The sequence below is a fragment of the Manis pentadactyla genome, chromosome 1, assembly GCF_030020395.1.
Source record: "Manis pentadactyla isolate mManPen7 chromosome 1, mManPen7.hap1, whole genome shotgun sequence".
Classification (NCBI taxonomy): domain Eukaryota; kingdom Metazoa; phylum Chordata; class Mammalia; order Pholidota; family Manidae; genus Manis; species Manis pentadactyla.
In genome coordinates this window covers 235,350,102-235,372,469 of record NC_080019.1, presented here as the reverse complement: position 1 = coordinate 235,372,469, position 22,368 = coordinate 235,350,102, and the positions used below count along the sequence as shown (strand labels likewise).

At 47.2% G+C, this 22,368-nt stretch overlaps 1 protein-coding gene across 3 annotated transcripts in view; it reads left to right on the top strand.

The window, feature by feature from the left end:
• RBM6 (RNA binding motif protein 6) overlaps positions 1-22,368 on the top strand; it is a 73,850-nt gene that overhangs the window by 33,003 nt on the left and 18,479 nt on the right. For all 3 annotated transcript variants that reach the window (XM_036877532.2, XM_057487388.1, XM_036877533.2), the window contains one exon: positions 20,890-20,964. In XM_036877532.2, coding sequence (XP_036733427.2) covers positions 20,890-20,964 — 75 coding nt within the window. The remainder of the gene's footprint in view (positions 1-20,889; positions 20,965-22,368) is intronic.

The window sequence follows — 22,368 nt, the reverse complement described above, 5'->3', positions numbered from 1 at the left end:
TACTCAACTTCTTGGCTGCCTCTCATCAGAGCTGGTGAATCTGAATCTGTTCTTACCTAGATTTTTGAGACTTGAGATGGGTTCAGCTGGCTACTGGAGCTGTCATATGGGTCTTCAGCTGAGTCCTGCCTGGTAGTTTGAGGAAAAATTATGAAATGGAGAGGATCCTTCTTGTCATGACATCTCTCTGGGGAAGGTTGTTTTCTTTGTGCTGTGTTAGTTAGTTCCTCCATCTGAAAAGTGGGAGAAAGAAGCTTGGTGATGTGGTCTGAGTTGTGTGCACCCACTGCCTCTGTGTAACAGCGTGGCTGCAGTGTGCCCGGAATCTTACAGGGAAGCTCCACCCGAGAAGAGGAGCACTGCACAGGAACCCTTCCTCCTGCAGCCTCATGTCCTCTCATCAGCTGCAGTCCGTCCTGCAGGCTCGCTGCACTTGGTTTCTCCTCCTCATTGGCCCCGTTCCCCGTGTGGGCGTGGAGACCATGGACTGCAGCCCCCCAGGAGCAGCACTAGTGAGAGGAAGCATGCTGTGTTCATGACTTGTCAGCAGCGTGAGCACTGGCGGGCCCTCGGAGAGGGACTGGATTAGGACTGTGGCCCCTTGACAGCTCCTGTCGACTGACTGTTCAGGGTCTGTCGTGGAGTCACTCACCCAACAGATACTGTGTGTCACAAGCTGTGTCACTTCCAATATCTGAAGAGAAGAACAAAGATCCCAGTCTGTGTGCTATGGTTGATTCCATTCTGACAGTCTGTCCTAATTCGAGAACACTCAGCTCACTCACAAGCGTCTTGTTCTTGTCAGGGAGCAGCCCATTCAGTCCTCTGCCTCTGTGCTAAGTAGTACTGTGAGTAGTAGTGCCAGGGGGGCCGTGGCCGATCCCATCTTTTGCACCCTTCTCCCAACTGTGTGTTTCTCCTAGAGGGGTGTTGCTTTTTATCAGAGCTATTTAATCTTTGATCTTAACAATAGCAATACTGTATCTTCATTGCGTCTCTCCTCTGTCCCGACAAAAACTCCTGTCTAAAGTACCCAGCCCCGTAAAGAGTAGTGCCAAACAGAACTAGGGCGGCCTTCTTTAAAAACAAGGTTTAGGCAGGGTTCCTATTAGAGCCGCATCTGGAAAAATGTTCCTGCACACAGGCAATCTCTCTGCCTTCCCCAGCCTGCATTCTGCGAACACTTAGGGCTCCTAGATCTGACTCGTGCCCAGTGGATGAGACTCCAGAACAAAGCAGGAGCAGGGCCAGAATTCTTCCAGGTGTGTGACAAGGTTCTGACAGGCAGTCATCCTCATGCATGGGGAACCATATGCTGCACTGTCAGAAGCACAGGAGATAGCCTCTGTCCTCCACCTGGGACCTCATAATCTCAGACAGGAGGACAGCAGAGATTATGTGGTACTCAGGGGTCCTGCAGGGTGTTCTCTCAGACAGGTTTTTGTCTGGTCTCATTTTCAGTATTCCCTGGAGTCATTCCTCAGTGAGACATCACCATATCCTCATTTCCAGACTTCTATTCTTCCCATCATTGTGGAACAGAGGGCATCCTGCTAGCGCTGCCACACAGCGGAGTCTCTTGCTGAACTGTGTAGACCTCGTTATCCACTCAGCTTTCTTTTAATAACCTTAACTGTAGCTCAGGGTGTGTGCAGATCATTTTACTGGACGTGGGTTTGAGCATGGGCTCCTGGGAGCTTTGGTACTTAGGTCACCTAGTGTGGAAGAATGTGAGCTCTGCAGTCAGATGGTCAGATGCTGCTTCTGGACTGGGCTGGCTCTGGCAGGTTTCTTAACTGTTCTCAGCCTCAGTTCCTTCTTACAGGCTGTGGTGTAGATCAAATCGGATCATACACTCCCAGGTGCCTGCTGCCTGCCAGGCACCGTTCTGCCTGCAGTGGATGCTGTAGAGATGAGGCAGACCGTGTAACTTCTGTTTTGGGGACGGAAGACAGCGTGAGCAGGCAGATGGACTGAAGATAATACAGCAGGGACAGTGCTGTGTGCTGTGAAGGTAGTGAGCAGGGCACTGAGAGTGCCCGAGGGGCAGTTAGGGAAGCTTCTTGAGCAGCAAGCCCCCCAGTGCGTGATGTGTATGCAGCACTCAGCACAGCATCTACACCTGTGAGCACTTATGAGACCACTGTCTCCTGCTTCCCCTTCAGGTCAGTAATTTCCCATCATAATTCTAGGAAAATAACTACATATTCTTTAAAAAATCAGATGTTGTTCAGGCTCCCAGTCAAGGTTCTGTCATGTCCCAGAATCCTGGGGGAGACATGAGACTGTGAGGGCAAGGCCTTGGTGCCAGGCATGCACAGAGCACATGTTTGTGGACGGTGACTGTCCCCACTCACACATGCTCGTCCCTCCAGGTGTCCTCTTTGGGCTGGGTAGGTGCATATTCAGACTCACCATCTCTGGGCACCGTGGTGTAATGTGTGTGTTTGCTTCTGAGGAGGTCTCTGAATGCTTTGGGTTGAGTTTTTATAACTTTGCTGTCCTGACTTTTGGTGTGAAGTGTCTCCTGTATTACTGACTGTAATGAGCATAGGGGAAGGGACTTAGGGCGCCCACAGCGCACTTGCTTTGTCAGACACTGTGGGGTATGTGAGCCTCCACGAGGCCTCTCAGGATGGTCCCCGGGGCTCCTTTAGTCTTGCCTGGTGCCTCCGGGAGCCCCACGGTGGGACTCTGCAGCACGGCCTCTCCTGGCCAGCAGCCGTCCGTGTCCGGGAGTAGTTTCCCACCCCATCTAGGCGTAGCGCAGCATCAGCAATGCAGGGTTGTGGGCGGGAGCAGAGCCTTTTCTTCCACCCCACAAGGAAGGCATTTCTGGTGGAGCCGTCCACCTTGGCCTCCCTGTTAAAGTGAGGGTGCCCCAACCCTGGGGGCACAGGGCAAGTGTGTCCCCTTTCACTGTGTGTGCCAGTGCAGTGGGACTTGGTGAGGGCCAGGAAGCGCTGTGTCGGCATGTCATCCTGTCCTGGCTGCCCAGCTGTGCCTATTAGCGCTCTCGGATTGTCGTCAGTTGGTCTACAGGAATTAGCATTTCAGTTTCTCAGATTTGCCGATGGGATATGTGCCACCTGTTCCTGTTAGGCCAGCTGTGTACCAGAGTGGCAGCTCCAGGAGAGAAATTCATTCCTCTGCAGTATCTACTCAACTTCCTTAGCACTAGTGGCCTCCCTGGGCCAAATGTGGCCTGGCTGTATGACAGAATCAACCTGCCTGTACAAAGTGCAGGGAAAAGGATGCTGTTATCACCTGACATGTGATTCCTCAGACACCGGCTTGCTCTGATGGGAGGGGTGAAGGCCCTAGAATAATGGCATATATTATGTAGTATTATAGTAATAATACAGTATTTTCTGCATCAACAGAGTTGAGAGTTCAGATTTTTGAAGATAACTAGGAAGTTCAGGATGTTCTGAAGGTGTGTGAAGGAAGCCAAATCTTAAATGGAATCTGTGCTTATGATTAAAGTGAGATCAACAGGGCAAGTTTATGTTTTCGTGGATAGGGAAATTATTTATGAGGCCATGATGGGTGAAAAATGGGTGAAGATTTAGTTTGTTGGAATCTTATTCAAGTCAGTAGCAATGCTGTATGAAACCGTGAAGTACTAAAATACTAGAATTGTGCACATTCCAAGTGACAAGTGACAGTCTATAAATTCCTGCAAGGCTGGTGAGGGTTGCCTAAACCCTCACCCCAGAACGACTCCATGGAAGAGAATGTGTCATCTGGGCCAGAGCTCAGCTGTTAGCTGGTGGCTCAAGTCAGTCCACTCCTCCTGAACCTGGAGTTTCAGAACCTTCCCGATCACCCCCAGGAGAGGTGTTGGTGGGGCCCAGAAAGGAACATGCCTTCTGGAGTGAGTGTCGGTCAGCGTCACTGAGCAGTCTAGCTCTCCAGAGAGTCTAGGGTACTGATTTTAAGGGCTGGTGGCCCATTGTGGAGTTTGGTTACCTTTCCAGCAACTGAGTCTTGGCTGGGCATGGGGCAGGATATTGTGGTCGTTAAGTACTTGGACCCCGGAGGCAGACTGCTGGGGTGCATCCAGCGCTGTCACCTTCTCCTGGGTGACTTGGGCAAGTGGCATAACATCCTCTCATTCTTCTGGGGAGGACTTAGTGCACGGCAAGCACTGAGAACAGTGGTGCACATGTTGCTATCACAGCAGCTTGTCACCTGACTGAGCAGGAACAGCAGCTTACGTCTGTTCTCCTGGGCTCGGAGCCTATGAGCTGTAGCTGAAAAGGGACTTGGTGGCAGTGCCCGGGGTATTACTTCTCATGCAGCCTGTTGCTGGGGACTGATTATCAGGGGCCTGGCCCCTGGTCTCTCTAGGAGCTTCTCCCCCCTCAGCCTTCAAATCTCACGTCCATGTGAGAGCAAGAGCCCAGCCACCTGCGGGCCGTGGGGGTGGTTAACCACCCTGGAAAACAGCCTGGGGCCTTGAACCCTCAGCTCCGAGCAGCACCCCCAGCTTTGCCATAGCTCAGACCTCCTGCAAAAATAAGAAGCACTCTAAACTGGATTAAGTTTTTCTTGAATTTGAAAAGTAAACATTCATCACCAGGCAGTTTTAAGGGAACCTCCAGTGTGTCTCCTATGATGAGGTCACAGTTCTTTGTCATACGCATACAAGGGTTCATTTCTGCAGACTGAAATAATTTAGTTCTCAGTTTGTTCTGAAATGGAAATGTGCCTGTACAGTTTAACCTTGTGCTTTGATGTTGTCATCTCTTTCAGCTTGTATTTTTAGTTAATGTTTGGCTTTTTGTAAGACTGGGATTGTGTGAAGTGCTAATTGGTGTCTTGGTCTTTGGGAACTTGAGTGCAGACAGTTACTGAGGTGAGAGTCTGCAGTGCTCGGCGCAGTGGCTGGTGTGTGGTATGTGCTGTAGTCATGAGGCTCTGCGTAGGTGTGTCCCCCATCTCTGCCCTCAGCTCACTGACAAGCGGCAGCGGTATTGCAGATGGCTGCCAGCTCCTGTGGTGCTGTTGCCCAGAACTCCCGGGCGACTGGTTTGTCTGGACTGAGTGGGGGGGCCGACACCAGCCCTGCATCCCCTGCGGGGTGGGCACGCAGGCATCCAGGCCTGGGAGGGCAGGGACATGGCCATTGCAGCCCTCCGGCAGAAGTGCCTTGCCTCGAGAGCTGGCGCTGCTGGTGGCTCTTCCATCCCAGAATTCCCTTGGGGGCAGGTGGCCTGCCTGTCACTGGGCACCTTCTCCATCCCAGTTGGCCTTGGGGCTATCATGCATCTTTGTGTGTCATTCCGCACAGGGCCAACGTTCAGGTGCTGTCATTCCAACCTCTGGCCCATGGGTGTATGTATGCATGTACGTGTGACACAGTAATGTGCTATGCACACTGTATACATATTTCTTAAGAGTATTGATGGCATGACTAATAATCATGGATAATCTTATCTACATTACTAATTATTTTTAATCTAACATGCTGAGCTTAGGAATGCTAATGTTGTGTTCTAATAATGTATATTTTACCAAAGTCTGTGGCCAGGTGAAGTTTGTGTTTAATCTGCATAAATGCTATTTCCAAAGGAAAATATATAGAAGGAAAAAGTCTATCATGGGAAATATATTATTGGTTACCAGGCACTTAGGGAGAACGGGAGAGTGAGAGGGAATAGGGAATAGCTGCTAATGGGGAATAGGGTTTTCTGGGGGGGGGTGATGAAAATGCTCTAGGATTAGTAGTGGTGGTTGATCAGCCTTGTGGATACACTAAAACCTGCTGAATCATATAAAGTACTATAAAAGAGTAAATTTTATGGTGTGTGAACTGTATCTCAAAACACAATGTCTGTCTTTAAACTTGGGTCTTAGCTCAATGGGAATGCATCCAACTTTAAAATAAAATTGAGATTCATTTACCCACAAAGAAAAAGTGGTCTTTCAATTTGTTTGGAAGTTAGAGATTTAAACTTTTGATCTTAAAATGTATAAAGAATTTACTTGCTGATTGTGTCTACTTACCACAGAAGAACATTTAACCTGAAAATCTGAAAGGTGATGGATGGACTTGGTAACAGCTGCACTGGGAGTGGCCGCACAGCCTTGGGCAGTCGTTGCTCAGTACAGTTACGCTCTCCGCTTTAGTATCCACGCAGAGATAAAGGGAGGGAGAGTTTGGAAGTCAATATAAAATGAAAATGGTTAACTGGATGGTGTGTAGGACTAATGTGGACCTTCCCTAGGTTCCTGGGATTGTTGACCACAGCACAGGGCAGGGTGGCGGGTGGGGGGAATCACATCACTGCTGGGGCAGGGTCCCTCCTGTGTGTCTGTCTCAGGGGCTTCTCTCCAGCAGCACTGGCATTGTGGCAGTGGTTTTTGACCTCTAGTATGAGGGAAATACAGGGGTTCTTTTCTTATTTTTATTTTTTAAGAAAAAGAAATTATTGTGATAATTTGTGTGTCATAAAATTCACCCATTTTAAAAGTGTACAATTCAATGATTTTTAGTGAATTTACCAAGTTGTGCAACTATCATCATAACCTAGTTTTAGAACATTTCATTCCTGTAAGATCCCTGTTCAAGGATACATTTAATTAAAAAAAGATTTCAGACTTAAAGTTGCAGAAGTAATACAAAGAATTCCTGTGTGCTTTGCACCCACATTCCCCAAATGTTAACATTTTACCACATTAAGTGCAAACTTTATTTTTTAAGTTAAAGTATCACTGATACACAATCTTCTGATGGTTTCACATAAACAACACTGTGGCTCAAACATTCACCCATATTATCAAGTCCTCACCCCCTCTGTTGTGGTCAGTGTCTATCGTCATAGTAAGATGCTGTTAGAGTCATCACTTGGAGTGCAGACATTTTTGAATAGCCATGATCCCTCCTCTTGGAAAGAAGCATCAGTTAACTTGCCTTGCCCCAACACCCTGTGGGTTTAAATAAACGTGCAATGACATGTATCCAGCATTACAGTGTCATACAGAGAGTGTTACTGCCCTAAAACCCCTGTGCTTCACCTGTTCGTCCTTTCCTGCCCCCAAACTCCTGGCAGCCACTGATCTTTTTACTATCTCCATAGTTTTTTCCAGAATGTCATAGAGTTGTTATCATATAGTATATAGCCTTTTCGATTGGCTTCTTTCACCTAGTTATAATATTCATTTAAGTTTCTTCCATGTCTTTTCATGCTTGATAGCTCTTTAAAAAAAAAAAGAAGAAGAAGAATATTCCAAAATTGTCTGAATGTACCTCAGTCTCTTTATCCATCACCTACTGAAGAACATTTTGGTCACATCCAAGTTAGCAGTTATGAATAAAGCTGCCATAAAATAACATCCATGTGCAGATTTTGTATAGACATGTTTTCAATTTCACTGGGTAAGTACCAAGGTGCCTGATGGCTGATCACATGGTAAGAATATGTTTAGTTTTGTAAGAAACCACCATCTTCCAAAGCTGCTATGCGCTTGTGCGTTCCCACCAGCAGTGAGTGAGCGTTCCTGCTGCTCCACGTCCTCACCAGCATTTGGTGTTGTCAGCGTTTGGAATTTTGGCCATCCTAAAGCTGTATAGTGGGATTTCACTGTTATTTTAATTTGCACTTACCTGGTATCATATGATGTGGGGTGTCTTTTCATGTGGTTATTTGCCAGCTAAGAGGGTGTTTGTGTTAGTGTTCTTTATCAAGTTGAGGCTCCCATCTTTTCCTCTATGAAAGTTATCGTGACTGGGTGTTGGATTTTGTCAAATGCTTTTTCTACATCTATCGATGTGATCATATGATTTTTTCTTCATCAGCCTGTTGATGTAATGGGTTACATTAATTGATTTTTGAAAGTTGAACCAGCCTTGCCTAGCTGAAATAAGTCCCACCTGGTGGTGGTATATAGTTTTTATTCGTTGTCAGATTTGGTTTGCTGATGTTTTATTGAGGGTTTTTGCATTTACATTCATGGGAGATAGTTGTCTACAGTTCTTTTCATGTAGTGTCTTTTGTCTGGTTCTGGTATTAGGGTAAGCTGGCCTGACAGAATGAGTTAGAAGTGTTCCCTCTGCCTCTGTCTTTTGGCGATAGTAGAGAATTAGTGTAATTTATTCCTTAAATGTTTGGTAGGCTTCATCAGTGTACCCATCTGGGTCTGGTGCTTTCAGTTTTGGAAGATTTTTAGTTATTGATCCAATTTCTTAAATAGATATAGTCCTATCCAGGTTGTCTTTTTCTTGTGTGAGTTTGAGCAGATTGTATTTTTCTAAGAATTGGTCTTTTTCATCTAGATTATCAAATTTGTGAGCATAGAATTGTTTATAATATTATTATCCTTTTAATTCCATGAAATCAGTATTGATAGGCCCTATTTCATTTTTTATATTAGTGACTTATATTTTCTCCCCTTTTTTTTGGTTAGCTTGGTTAGATATTTATTCATTTTATTGATCTTTTCAGAAAACCAGCTTTTGGTTTCATTTGTTTTTGTTTTTTCTCTACTGATTTCCTGGTTTCAATTTCATTGATTTCTGCTCTAAATTTTTATCATTTATTTTCTTACTTTGGATTTAATTTGCTCTACTTTCTCTAGTTTCCTAAGGTGAAGTTTAGATCTTCCATTTTTTTCTATTACGTGTATTCAGTGCTATAAATTTTCCTCTAACCACTGCTTTCACTGCATCCCACAAATTTTGATGGTTGTGTTTCCAGTTTCATTTAGTTTCAAATTAAAAAAAAAAATTCTCTTGAGATATTTATTCTTTGACCCTTGTGTTCTTTAACCTCCAAATATTTGGGGGTTTTGTAGTTATATTTCTGTTTGATTTCTAGTTTAATTCTCTTGTGGTTGGAGAACAGACATGATATGATTTTCTATGCTTTTTCACTTGTTAAGGTGTGTTTTATGGCTCAGCATATTGACTATGTTAGTAAATGTTCCATGTGAGCTTGAGAATAATGTGTATTCTTCTGTTGGATGAAATAGTCCGTACATGTTGATTAGATTACTGCTGTTACTTGGATGAGTGCCCTCCTAGATGCCCTCCTAGATTTTTCTCTGCATGTATCATCTGTGATCTCTGTACCTAGAGTAGGAAAATCTTGCACACATGGTTTAATAAGCTTTTCACTTTAAGTGTTGTGGACATACTTCCTTGTCATTAAATACATTTTTATCACATCACTTTTAATGACTCTGTGGTGCTTAAGAATACAGATTACCCTGATTTAACTAGTCCTTCATTTGACATTTTAAGGTTATTTCTTTATTAAGCAGTGCTGTGATGAATGGCCTTGTAGCCAAATAGTCACACATCCTTAGTATCTTCTTTGAATTAATTCCTCCGGGTAGATATGCCAGATTAAGAGGTAAGCATATTTTATGACTTCATAAGTGTAGTCCAGTTGTCTTCCAGGAATTTCCTGATTTTTTTTCTCTGACCAGCAGCGTTTGAGAGTCCCTGTCTTCGCTGCATCCCAGGCAGTGCCAAGCAGTCGCAGCAAACACGTGTACTGCATGCTGATGGTCGGTGCCTGTCACCGTCGTCCCCAGGCTCCTGTGTGGTTGGACTACTTCATAGTGTTTCTTAAAATTCTGCCAGTGTAGCAAAGAAGGAAATGATATAATTTTCCTGTCTTAGGGTATTAGAAAGGACATTTTTACATTTGATTGCTAGTTACTTGTGTTGCTTCTGTAAATTACTGGTTCTTGATACATATTCAGCTAAAGAAGAAAATGGGACAGCATCATTTCCCTGTCTAGGTTTACAGTAGATGCATATGGGATGTCTGTTAGACTTTTTAAGTGCTGAAAACAAGTATATTACTTCAGAATGAGGTGGGATTTCCCAAGAATTCATCTGTCAGAAAAGAGGGAATCTTTCTGTGAAGGTCTTATAAAGCTTTATAAGTTTGCTCTCCTGGGGTATTTCCTCAATGACTTCTTTTAGCCACAAAGTATTATTTGGGGAAGATACATTAGTCACTGACTTCAGTCCATGCTAGCTTTGGTTGTTGACAGAGGTCATCCACTGATAGAATCTGGTTTGTTTGGATTTTTTAATGCAGGCAAGGAAATTCAACACAATTTCAGTCATTACCCTGGAATTATATTTTCATGAGTGAAATGTTAGATAACATTTTAAATAAAGCAGTATTCAGATGCACTTACAGGACCAATGAAAGATTAACTATTATAATTTTATGCCCACTGGTGCTTGTGGCTTAAGGTAAACTTCCCACAATCACATTATTCACAGATTCAAAATCTGTGTCTTAAGCAACGGTGACAGCGATTCAAATGATGTGGTCCAGAAAATTGCTGGGCAACCAGAAGCAGCTGTGTGGGTGATGCAGCTGCAGCAGGAAAAGAGCTGGAGTGGAACAGGGTGCGAGGGGAGGCCGTCTCAGCTGTTACTGCTTTTCCTTTTCTTGTGTTTTGAAATGTTGCACACATATGGTGGAGAGCACAGGTCATAAGCACACTGTGCGATGACTTATCGCAAATCAGATACACCTGTTGTCTAGTCAGTATGGGCTGCTGGAACAAATGCCATAGACTGGGTGGTTTAAACAGGGGAAATTGGTTTCTCAGAGATCTGGGGGCTGGGAAGTCCAGGGTCCAGGTACTGGCCGGGTGATTCCCTGGGAGGCCCTCCTCCTGGTTTGCAGATGGCAGCCTCTCACTCAACAAGGTGGAGAGAAAGACCATCTTTCCCTTGTCTTGTAGGGGACTGGTTCATGAAGGCTGCACTCTCATGACTTCATTATCTCCCAAAGTTCCCACCTCCAAATACCACCACATGGGCTTCAGCACATGCACTTGGGGGCTGGGGTGGTGGTGAGGACACAAACATCGTGTCCATAGCATCTGTGTAACCACCGCCCAGGTTAATAAACAGAACGTGCTCCATACACAGCAGCCCCTCCTGCCACCCTCCCCGAAGACATCCTAAATTCTAGTTTAGACGGTCATGTCACTGTCCTGAGTTCTAATACCAGAGCCCTTTGGCTTGGTTTTGAGCCTTATGTACACGCAGTCACACAGGACATGTCCTACCTGACTGTATGCTTAGTATTGTTTTTGAAATTCATCTTCTGTGTAAACGGGGTTGTGTCCATTCTTGTTGTTCCAGTACAGTCTCCTGGGGTAAGAATATGTCACAACTAATTTCTTAGTTCCACTGTTAAAGGACATACAGATTTGGTTTGTTTTTTTCCCTTTGGGGCTATTTCAGAGTTGTTGGTGAATAGGGGTGCTCATTTCTGTTAATATACACCCATGAGTGGACTTGTTGGCGTTTGTATTTTCAGCCTGTCACCTAGTAGTTTAAACTTTCCTTGTTTGCTGCCTGGACACTCAATCATTGACCCCCTGCTCTGTTCCTGTGTCTGCCAGTGTAGGGGTATTGGGGGCACAGTCATAATGAAGAGCATGCTGTCTTATAGTTTAGGTGTATAAGCCTAGCTAAATTAATAAATCACATAGGAGACACATTTGACTATTTCATTCACATACCTAAAAGTTTACTCATTCAAAGTCGGGCACACTGCATTTTGGCCGTGTTTTTGTTGAGAAAATGGATGTTCCTTCTAGTTAGAGGCCTCTGATGTTCAGCTGTGTCTGGGCACTGGGAGCTGGAGCTGTGGGTGAGACCCAGGATGATGGGCAGGGGCATGTGGCGGTGGTGTGCAGCCGGAGGAGAGGCCGGAGGTAGGGTGCTCCCTGCCAGCCCCAGGCGAGGGCATGCCAGGGGGCAGCGTGCTGCAGAGGGTGGGACGGAATAGCTGACTGTCTTTGTTCTGGCAAGTCTTGCCACCCTGGAAGGTTTTTTTGTTTTACCTGAGTTATAATCCACGTGCCATAAAATTCACCCTTTTAAAAAGTGTGCAATTTCGTGGGCTTTAGTATATTCAGACTTGGGCAAGCATCACCACTATGTGATCTAGATCATTGTCATCACCCCTGAAGAAACCCAGAAGAGGGAGGGATGAAGGTGATTCAGAGAACTGAGTGTGAGGCCGCAGCAGGGCATTCAGGTCAGCTGTAGAGATCCAGGGCTGGGGCATGCTGGGAAAAACGGGGTTTTTTCATTGTCACTTTTTATACCTTTTGTTCCACCAATTACCTAGTTTATTCTACAGCTTTCTCGTTACTTCACAGTCTTTGTCTTTAAGGAAAATACCTACATCTGCCTATTAGCAGCAGTTTCCAAAAGCATGTGTCTCTGTGAGCATTAGATTTGGCTGTGAGTGACAGGCTTACATGTGTCCACCCTTTTCCCTCTGATATATGTGAAGTCTGAGCCTGCCTGGTGACCCCCAGGCGTGCAACTCCGTCATCATCATCATGCGGCTTCCACCTTGTCGTCTGAGGTGGCTGCTTGAATGCCAGCCATCACTTTGAGTCGATGCCTGGTGGGAAGGAAGAAGGGATGGATGGGGACCTGCCCAGAATACTTCCTAGACTTGCAAGCATTGCTTCTGCTTTTCCCTGCTGATTAGGATTTAGTCATGGTCACACCTCAGTGCAAGGAGGGCTGGGAAGCTTTTTGTGGGTAGCCATGTGCCCAGTTAAAAATCAGGGGGTTGCTTCCACAGAAAAGGAACCAAATAGGCATTGGGAGGCCCCTCAAGTCTCTCCATTTTCCAGATTAAGAACCAGATTCCAGGTTTTTCCAGGTTATAGACCTTATTTCTGCAAACCTTAATTATCCTTACAATAAAAAATAAACGATAATAAAATAAAGTAAGAAATGCACACTTCTGCCCCTGCACCCTTGAAAGTGACACCAAGACTAGAGGGGAAAGAGTATACTGTGGGTAGACCAGCATTGGGGGCAGAGTATGAAGTGTGAGTGTAAGATCAGGAGGTGCCGGTGCTAGAGATGTTACTGTGCTAAGGACCGTGTTTAACCTGGGCAGCTTGGGGTATGGTTCTCTGCATGAGTTCTAAACCTTAGCGCGCACACACACACACACACACACACACACACACACACACACACACACGATTTATGGAGGACGCGAGTACTCTGCATGAGTTCTAAACCTTAGCGCGCGCGCACACACACACACACACACACACACACACACACACACACACACACACGATTTATGGAGGACGCGAGTACAAAGCCCCCATGTAAAAGCCCCAGCACTTCTTCTAGGCCTGTCTTGGCATCTGTCTTGATGGTGGGTATTTCTGGGCGTCCCCTGCTCTGAGGGGTGGTGGTCATGCCCTCCTGGCCCCGAGTTCCCTGCTCTGCTTGCAGTCACTGCACCTACCCAGCTGGCACGCCGCCCCACCTCTCAGCACAAACTTCCTACTCTCTTGTCACTCTCCTTCTGGCACAATGAAAGAATGCTCTCCTACTTCTCCTGATGAAACTCAGATGCAGATAGGCAAGTCTTACTTGCTTACAAGTGTGCCCACTCATTGCCCTCATGCTTGAAAATGTAGCTGGCACAGGAGCATGCTGGGTTCTGTGCCCTGCTGAGCCCCCCATGCCTAGTCAACTGTAAGAAAGTGTTTGTTGTTGAATAAAGAATACATACCCTGTTCTGGCTAATGATTTTGGGGCATGAGGAGGTGCAGGGAAGAGGAATGGCATTTTTTTTAAATCTATAAAAGTTCACAAGTCTTCCTACAAGAAAAAACAATCTGAGTACACTGAATTGGAATCTTTTGGAGAGGAGCCAGCTCTGTGTTGGAGTGTTGTAAAGTAAAAGCTGAGCCTCTGATCAATTTACACTGCCTGGACACACAGCAGCTTTCAACAGGGCAGAACACAGAGTCTAGCTACCCTAGAAGATCTAGGCATGCAGGCTGCCGTGACAGAAACCTAAGATGCTTCCTAACACCGCTTAGGGCTATTCCCCTTTTAGTGTATTTTTTCTCTGTTTTTCTTGTAAAGAGGGGAAGTTTTCAATTATATGACCACTTGGTTATTTTGATAGCCTTCAAACAAATACAGGGGCTGCCTCTTACCACATGGGATGGTATATCTTAGGTCTGAATGTATCCAAAGGCATCGAAGGTTTAAGTCTGTGTCAGATCCCAAGGCACACAGGGTTCCTGATGGCTGGCTGCGGGTGGTGCTCTGTGCCTTTGTAGCACCTGGCAGCAACTCCAGCTTGAGCATGGTTCGAGACCCCTGGGCTTTGTCTTCTCCCAAACTCCTGGGTTAGCAGAGATCTCTGCCATGTTCAGAGGCACCCCTCACTCTGAATACATCATCTGCTGCAGTGGCAGCTCTGACATACTTGGCAAATGTTGCTTCTCAGGACGGACTAATTTAACTTGAGCATGTCTAAATGCGAAAAGCCACCCCTTGTTTTTGTTAGTTTTGTAATTCTATTATTTGTGTGAGGATGAGTGGACCTCAAAGCATCAGGGATGTAGCCTTCTGTCCCAGTGGGCCTTTTCTGACTCGAAGCTTCTGTTCTTCATTTTGTAGCTTCCGTCAAAATGGCTTGGGGGCTGTAGGTTTTTGCTGAAGAACAAAAGAATGGTGGGTGGTTACCGCCCTGACATGGGGGTTGAACAGTGTGTGTTCAGAAGCCTGGCAGCTCTGTGTTTTACTCATCTTTCCAGGGCACAGTTTCTGCAGCAAGTGTGTTAGCAGGTTCTCTGAAATGTCTGGGCAAGGACAGGGAAGACGGAGAGGCTGAGCAGGCAGCCTGCATACAAGCTGAGGCTGCCACACTGGTGGTGCGAGATGAAGAGCCACACGAAGGGATCTCTTTTCAGTGGTGAGAGTGGAGGAATAGCCGCCAGTCCTCTGGGGGACACGGCCTTTGTGGTGGGCTCAGCAGCGTGGCCTTGGCAGTGTGTAGGACTGTGGGCCTCGCCTGCTGTCCTGGCTGTTCCTGCTCCCTCCCACCATCAGCTCTGTAAATAAAGAAGTGAGAAGAAAGGGTTTGGTTACCATATTCAGAGAACAAAGCAGAATAAGAGCAGAGACCTCGACAGTGAAGCATGCTTATACATGGCATGTGGAATCCACTTTCTCTGGAAGAAAAGAGCAAGGGCAGCTAGAATACTAGTCATCTCAGAATATGAAAGAGCAGCTCAGAGGTGCCACTCAACATGGGGGAAATGGCCCTGATTCAATAGGCAGGAACCTCTCTTCTCCTGGGACCAGAGGCCCTTGCCCTGCACTCACAACTGCTTTAGGGTTAACCGAGAAAATCGTTGGGGAAGATTGAGCTGTATTCTGTTTCTATATCTACTCTAAACTTTATGAATAGGCTTCACTGTGATGTGATTGGAAACAACTGAGAAAGGAGAAAAATGTAAAATGGTAGTTACGGAAACCTGGACTCTGAGGGGGAATCTAAGGATTATCAGCAAGAGATGTTGCATGATCTACATCCACTAAGAATTAGGTCAGATCTTTGGAAATAAATTACCGATTAACCAGGGAAATCTCAAGTAGGCAGCCTTATAAACATTGGATGAAACATTACTCTAAAACATAAAAAATTATAACAAACTGAAAGTTTTAAAATATTTGCATTTTAGTGGTCACAGTTCAGTTATCCTAAGTGCTGGGAGCTTGAGCGTGTAAGTCCTCCTCAGCAGAGGGTGTTTGCACCGAGGAGTGTGCTGGGGCCGCCTCAGTCTGTGATGGAGCCTCCTCTCATGGGGTGGAGGAGACTTTGGGCTGTTCTCATTATTTACTTACTTGCTTACTCATCTGTTTGTTTGTCTTTTACCTTATTGTTGTCAATTCCAATGACCCTTGGAGTAGGAGAGTCGTGTGGATCCCCTCGTAGACAAGTCTGTTCTTCCTAAGTCTTCTAGGACCTAAGTTAACAAAATTATCTCCAAGACTGGAATCACTGCTTTTCTCTCATGACAAGAGGGGTTTTCTAGAGGAGCTGCCGTCTGACTTTAAAATACACAAACGACTGTTAAGGAGTGGTGGTGGGGAGGGTGGGATACATTCTCAGCACCAGACGCCTTTAAAATAAGTTGCTGCACGTCAGGGCCTGGTCTGGCGTGTTGGGGCAGAGTTCATCTGGAGACGGTGTCTTTGGCCAACTGAGCCTGGTGGGTGGGGCTCAGCAAAACACAGGCCAGCTGCCTGCCTCTGAGCACAGAGGTGGTTCTAGCATGATGCCGCTTTGTCCTCTTGGGAAGTGGCAGGTGAAACTGGTCAGCTAGTGACAAATGTTGCTAAGGAGCATTTTAGAAAGTATTTTTGTTGTGCCTTCATCTGGACAAGAAAAGACAGCTCAAGAGAAGTATCAGCTGAGAAGCCAGTCTCCTTGCCCCTCAGCCTCAAAATGGGCCCTCAGTGGAGGCGGAGATCCCATTAGGAGGGTGGCTCAGACCTGCTGGACGAAGGGCCCGCCTGTCGGTGGACGGAGCTCCTGGGCGCTCCCCTGCAGATTTCCCTCCTCTGCCCCCTCCTGGCTCCGCTCCTCCGCTCCTCCATCTCCCATTGGTGTTGGCCTTTGGGAACAGTGAATTGTACAAATTATTTGAACTCTTAACATATCCTTGTGCCCTAGAGAATGAGCCTGACTGCAGATTTCTGTAAAAATGACCCTTTTATGCTACGAGGAATGCTGTGCATCTGTTTTGAACCATTACTTGGTTCCTCTGCTTGCTGTTTCTGTGGGTGCCTTTGCTTGTGGTGGTTGTTGAGAGTCCTGGTAGCAGCTGCTTCCTAGCAGGCCTCCTTGCTCGGGCACAGCGCCTGCAGTATTGTCAGAGCTGTCAGCATGAGCGGCCGCTCTGGGGGGCTGGGCCGCTGAAAAGCAGGGTCTTCACCACAGTCTTTGCACAGACTCTGGTGGGCCTGTGACATGTGCATTTATTTAGACTGTACTTTATGTATCTTTTCATCAGAGGCCACCTGTTTGCTGTGGCAAGAATTGCAGGCTGACTGACTCCCTGCAAGTTTAGAAGCAGAAAAGCAATATGGTGAGAAGAAAACCTAACTTTGAGTCTGTATGTTTGTTAACTAGCGCTGCAGTTTTAGGCTGCTCCATATGCGTCGGCCACACTTCCTGCTACAGAAATGGGTCTCATACATGCCCTGCTTGTGGACTGAGGGGGATCCCGATTGCAGACATTACCTTGGTAAACTATAACTGCTTTGTGAATAAAGATTACTATATCTGATAAACAGTACCAGTTCTCAGCCCTCAGCAACGTGGTTCTCCCATCCTGTGTTTGGAAGAAGCCCAAATTTACAAAGAGGGATTGCTAATTTTTCGGTGTGAGCTGTATTCACAAGGCTCACATACTTTCCCTGCCTTTCACTACCACCCTGTCTGTCTGTCTCTGTGCTTCAGTGGGCTGATCTGTTCCATCACGCAGCAGCCGCGCTGTCAGTACAGTGAGACTGTTTGTTGGAGATCGTGAACAGAGACGCAGAGCTGCTAGCCAGACACATCCCTTCCTCTCGTTTCCTCTGTGTCTCCCCAGTACCTTGAGAACCCCTGGGGCATGCTTCTGAGCCAGCTGGGTCATGTGGCAGAGCCACAGCCCTCTGATAAGCCCTTTTCAGTCACAAAGTGGAGTGACACAGTCTCCGAAAGCAGCAGCCGGAAGGAGAAGTGGGAATGTGGGTCCTGAGTTCAGCACCTACAGCCCCAGAGTGTGCAGCTCCAGGTATCTGGGCAGGGAAGGAGTGCTCGCTGTTCAGGACACCGTGCCTCTAGCTTCGGGCAGCTTCCTATGAAGACCCCGTGAGATACACTTAGGAACACTGTATGTGACTTTGTCCAGGGAGCACTTCGGGGCAGGTTTAATCTAATCTAGGCCTAAGCTAACAGTGCTGAGAAGGGAGGTGTCAGTGGCTTTACTGCAGACGCATGGTGCCTCTTCAGGAGCCACCTGGTCAATCAGACTCAGGGCTTCATGGCTTCTTTGCTTTGGTAGCTTAATGATAAGCCAGTGAGTTCAAATGGTGAATAAAAATTCCAATGTGTGCAGATGGTCGATAATAGACAACATGGACAACCAAAGAGTGATGAAGTCATCCTGCCCAGTCATTGTCCACCTCCCCATGGGGGCCTCCCTAGCGGACCCTGGCAGACCTGCACTCTGAAACCTGAGAAAGGGTCTGGCTGGGTGGGGGTGTGGTGTGTGTTGTGCCTGGGCAGCCTGTGTGTGACAGCAGCCAGGGAATCAAATCATAGATAAACCAGATTGTTCTCAATCAGGTTTTCTCTGTGTCGGTTTCTTCTTGTTAGAACAATTGGCTGTTCTTCAACAATGATAGTAAGATCATGGCATATTGTTACCAGTGGTCTCTGGCAGCCTTCTGTCAAGCCACGTGCAGGTTGAAAAGAAAAGGCTATCTTGCTGTAGGGGACTAGGAATAAGAGATTGTTGCCTTTAATGCGAGGTGAAGGAAATCTGAAAATTGATGTGCCCAGTAATACTCCTGGCATGAGGCCTTCCCTGCCCTCTGCATCCGCAGGCATCCGCAGCCCCTAGAACCGCATAGCTGCAACCTGGGAAATACAAAGCGCTCCTTGCCTGATGATTCCCGAATCGACTGATGCCGCCAAGTGGCGAGATCAGGGTTTGCAGTTTGACCACAGTGCGCAGCAGTGCCTTGCTGCAACGGCACTGTGGGCGTGCAAATGGCAGCCCACGTCCTATGGATTGGGCACACACACGTGCACGTGACCGCAGGTCCTCCCTCCAGAGCCACTGTGTGCTGGGCACTCCAGCCAGTCAGCCTTCTGGTCGTTCCACCAGTGCTCATTAAGCTCCTTTTCTGTAGCAAGTGCTGTGCCTGGTACTGAGGCCCACAGCCAGTGGATTCAGTCTGGATGCCAAGATTTGGCCCAGTGGTTAGAGCTACTACTAAGTGTTCCTAAAGACGCAGGTTCTGTGAGCGTTTAGGAGCGTATAATACCATCAGGCCATTGCTGTGCCCCTGAAACCAACACTGTGTATCCACTGCGCTTCAGTAAAAGCATAAGAATGCAAGCTCTTGGATGCAGTGGCCATTCCCTTTGGCAGCCTAGTCTTTCAGTCTTTCAGTCTTTCAGCCTAGTGATGGGCATGATTGGGAAATACTACTGCCTGACAAGCAGGTGAGACGGAGCAAGTGGCCATCTGACCCTGCTGCGCCTCACCTGCTGGTGCTGGTCCTTTCCTAGCTCTCAGGGCTCAAGGCACATTGATTGAGTCCTCACTCCATTCCACGCTCGGGTCTTTACATGTATTCACCTACTTAATTGTCAGCCACCTGTCAAGTGTAGTCTGTGGTCCCTACTCTACAGATGAGGAGACTGAAGTGCGGAGAAGGTAAGCACCCTGCCCAAAGGCCGTAAGTTGGAGGCAGGAGTTAAATTTAGGGAAGCCAGCCAAGCCCATATTCTTAAATGATGTCATTTACTGCCTCTGGCAGGAAAGGTGCTGTCGACCATCCTCCAGCAATGTGGCATACCCCTGACCCCTCTGCAGGCAGAGCTGTCCCCTCCCCTGGATGGGCTCCTGTGGGCAGGTCGCCTCTCCCTGATGTTGAGCGGGAGCGGGCAACCGCAGTGGGAGGCCCTGGTGTGTGCTGGCTCTGCCCCTCCCTAGCTGGGTGACCTTGCTCTCCGAGCACTTTCCACATCTGTAAAGAAGTCATGTTACTTCATGAGATCACTTGGAGGATTAAATAAGACAACATACTTACCAGTTTCTGGCTCAGAGTAAGTGTCTCATAAATGTCAGCAAATTTTTATTATCATTGTTCTCTAACCTTTAGAATAAGCTGGGAAACAATTCTCAGAGATTCTAAGACCTAGGTAGGTGGGCAGTTTTCCTTTGGTTTTGACAAGACAATTTTACTCTATGTATTTCTCTTGATTCTTGGTATGAAAAGCAGAGAGGTGAAGCATTATTTGACAGATGCGTGGATTCAAGCAAGAAACTGAGTTCCAACTGCAAAGCACTGCCTTGTACTACAGCACCCTGGCTGAGGCCCCTGGGAGCAGAGAGCGCATGCAGTGTGCTGCCGGCCCCAGAGTCACAGCTGGGGTATTTCACGTGCAAGTGCAGGGGTGGAAGGGCATTCCTTGTCGGCAGGCAGGGAGTTTATCTTCTGTTCTAACACATGGCTGCTGGCTAGTATTAATGCAAGAAAACTTGTGTTTTCTTCGTGTGAAATAGAATTCGTGACTTGTCCAAAATGCAGAGGTGAAGAAGCTCTGTGGCTGCAGGTTCGCTGGGCCCCTTCCCCACCTGATCCCGTGCCAGGCTTTCCCAGAGGGCTTATTGGCCAGTGGTTGCTGCCTAGAGCCCCTGCCACTCCCTCCAGGACTCCAAGGTGGTTGTCCTGTCACTGTGCCAGCAGCCATTCAGTTTCCTGCCCAAAGGTTGTAACCTGCCTGACCCCTTCACCTTCCTCCTTCCTGTCTTCAGTGTTGGGCCTCTTTCTCCTGGTGCTTTTGCCACACAGCCAGCATTCCAAAGAAGGTTTTCAGGAACCAGTCGTAAGCCCTGTCGCCTCTCCAAGGAGATCTGAATCAGCCGTGGACAAGAAGATAGTTGACAGGGTGTCTCTGCTGCAGAAGGAAGAGTTGTTGGCCCCCTGTGTGTGTGCCAGCTCCCCAGCCAGGTGGGGGACGTGCTGGGACTCCGTGAGTGCCTGGCTTGAGGCCTGGAGGCGTAGGCTGGGCCTCACTGAGGACAGCGCCCCAGCTCCAGGAGCCAAGGCCGAAGGCTGGTTCCCCTGCTCCCGTGCCCTGACCCAAAGCTTAAGCTTGCTCTGCCGCACTGCCCCCGTCTTCTGTGGCTCAAACAGTCATTTCCTTTTGCCAGGGAGTAAGCTCCTCTGTCAGATGTTTCAGCAACGGGACTGGAAGGGCTGTGTGCCTTCCTGTCCCTCCAGTTCTCTGGGGTTGATGGTGATGGCATCTGTCCTTGTCTACACAGGGAACTCTGATGATCCACGACAAGGAGGTTACCCTCGAGTATGTACCAAGTCTGGATTTTTGGTACTGCAAACGGGTAAGTAAGCACCATGAATCCCTTTCCTTAGCAGTGAGGACCCAGCACTGCAGCTGCTCCTTGTCTCTGGGGTGCAGCCTGGAAGCTGCACTTCAAGGCCAAGCTCTTCTTGGCGTCCAGTCAGATGAGCTGGAGGCCAGGCGCAGTCATCTGTAATCCCTGCCCCCAGCTCCTTCCTGCAGCCTAGAGGGCTCTGGGCCTGCGGTCGGAGACGCTTCCCAAGGACATGCCATGCCTTATGCTGGGGATGAATGGAAGGAGTGACAGTCCCACGGCCACTCCCTTGGTCCCCTTCCTGGGGGTGCTTGGAAAGGTGGGTTTAGAGAGGCCGGCTCTGTGGGAGATACACATTTTTTGGATGTTTGGGGATTTCCAAAGATCTAGAACTTAAGGTATTGTGGCATTTGACCTCGTTAAACTCCATGTTCTTCTAGAATGGTATGTTTAAAGAATTTAAGCTCTCTTACTAGAAGTCCAGTTGATTGCCAATGAGCATGAAAATATAGCTTCTCACTTTCATTGCTATTGCTTATGTTTGGAAATAGTTATGAAATATATATGAAGTTTCTGAACCATGATTCATTAAAAGTATTAAAGAACTTGATAAAATTCAGTAAAAGCATTAACTTGACATGAATCTCAGTGAAATACAATTTGGATAGCTGTGGTTGTCTTTAACCAAAGCCCTCATATATCATGGATATACTGCCTGAGGATAGCAGTTTAGGAAAACATTTTTTTAAATTGTGGTAAAATACACATGACAATAAACTTACCATTTTAACCATTTTAGAGCATATAATTCAGTTGTATTAAGTACATGCAGAGTGCTGTATAGTCATCAGCACTACCCAGTTCTAGAGCTTTTTCATCACCCCAAAAGGAAACAGTGTAAGTGGAGTCATACAGTACATGACCTCTCCCATCCGCCTTCTCTCCCTCGGTGTGTTTTCAGGGGTCACCATGGCACGGTGTGTGCGGGCCCTCCTTGTGGCTGAGCAGTGGTGCACGGGGCACCGCAGTTTGTTTGCCCCTCCTGGGATGGCATGCAGGTGGTTCCCACTTCCTGGCTGTTGTGAGCAAGACTGCTGTGCACACTCATGTACAAGTCTTCAACACGTGTTATTGGTTCTTCCGGGTATATACCCAGGGGTGGGGTAGTTGGTTCGGATTGAACTTCTGTGTTTTAACTCTCTGAGGAACCACCAGCCTCTTCTCCACAGACAACAGCCACACCGTCTCACATTCCTGCTGCCAGTGTGTCGTGTAAGGGTTCACATTTCTCCACACGCTTGCTGACATGTGTTATTTTCCTTTTTTTTGGATAGTAGCCATCCTCCTGGGTGTGCAGTGGCGTCTCATGGCTTTGATTTGCATTTCCCTGGTGACGAATGGTGTTGAACA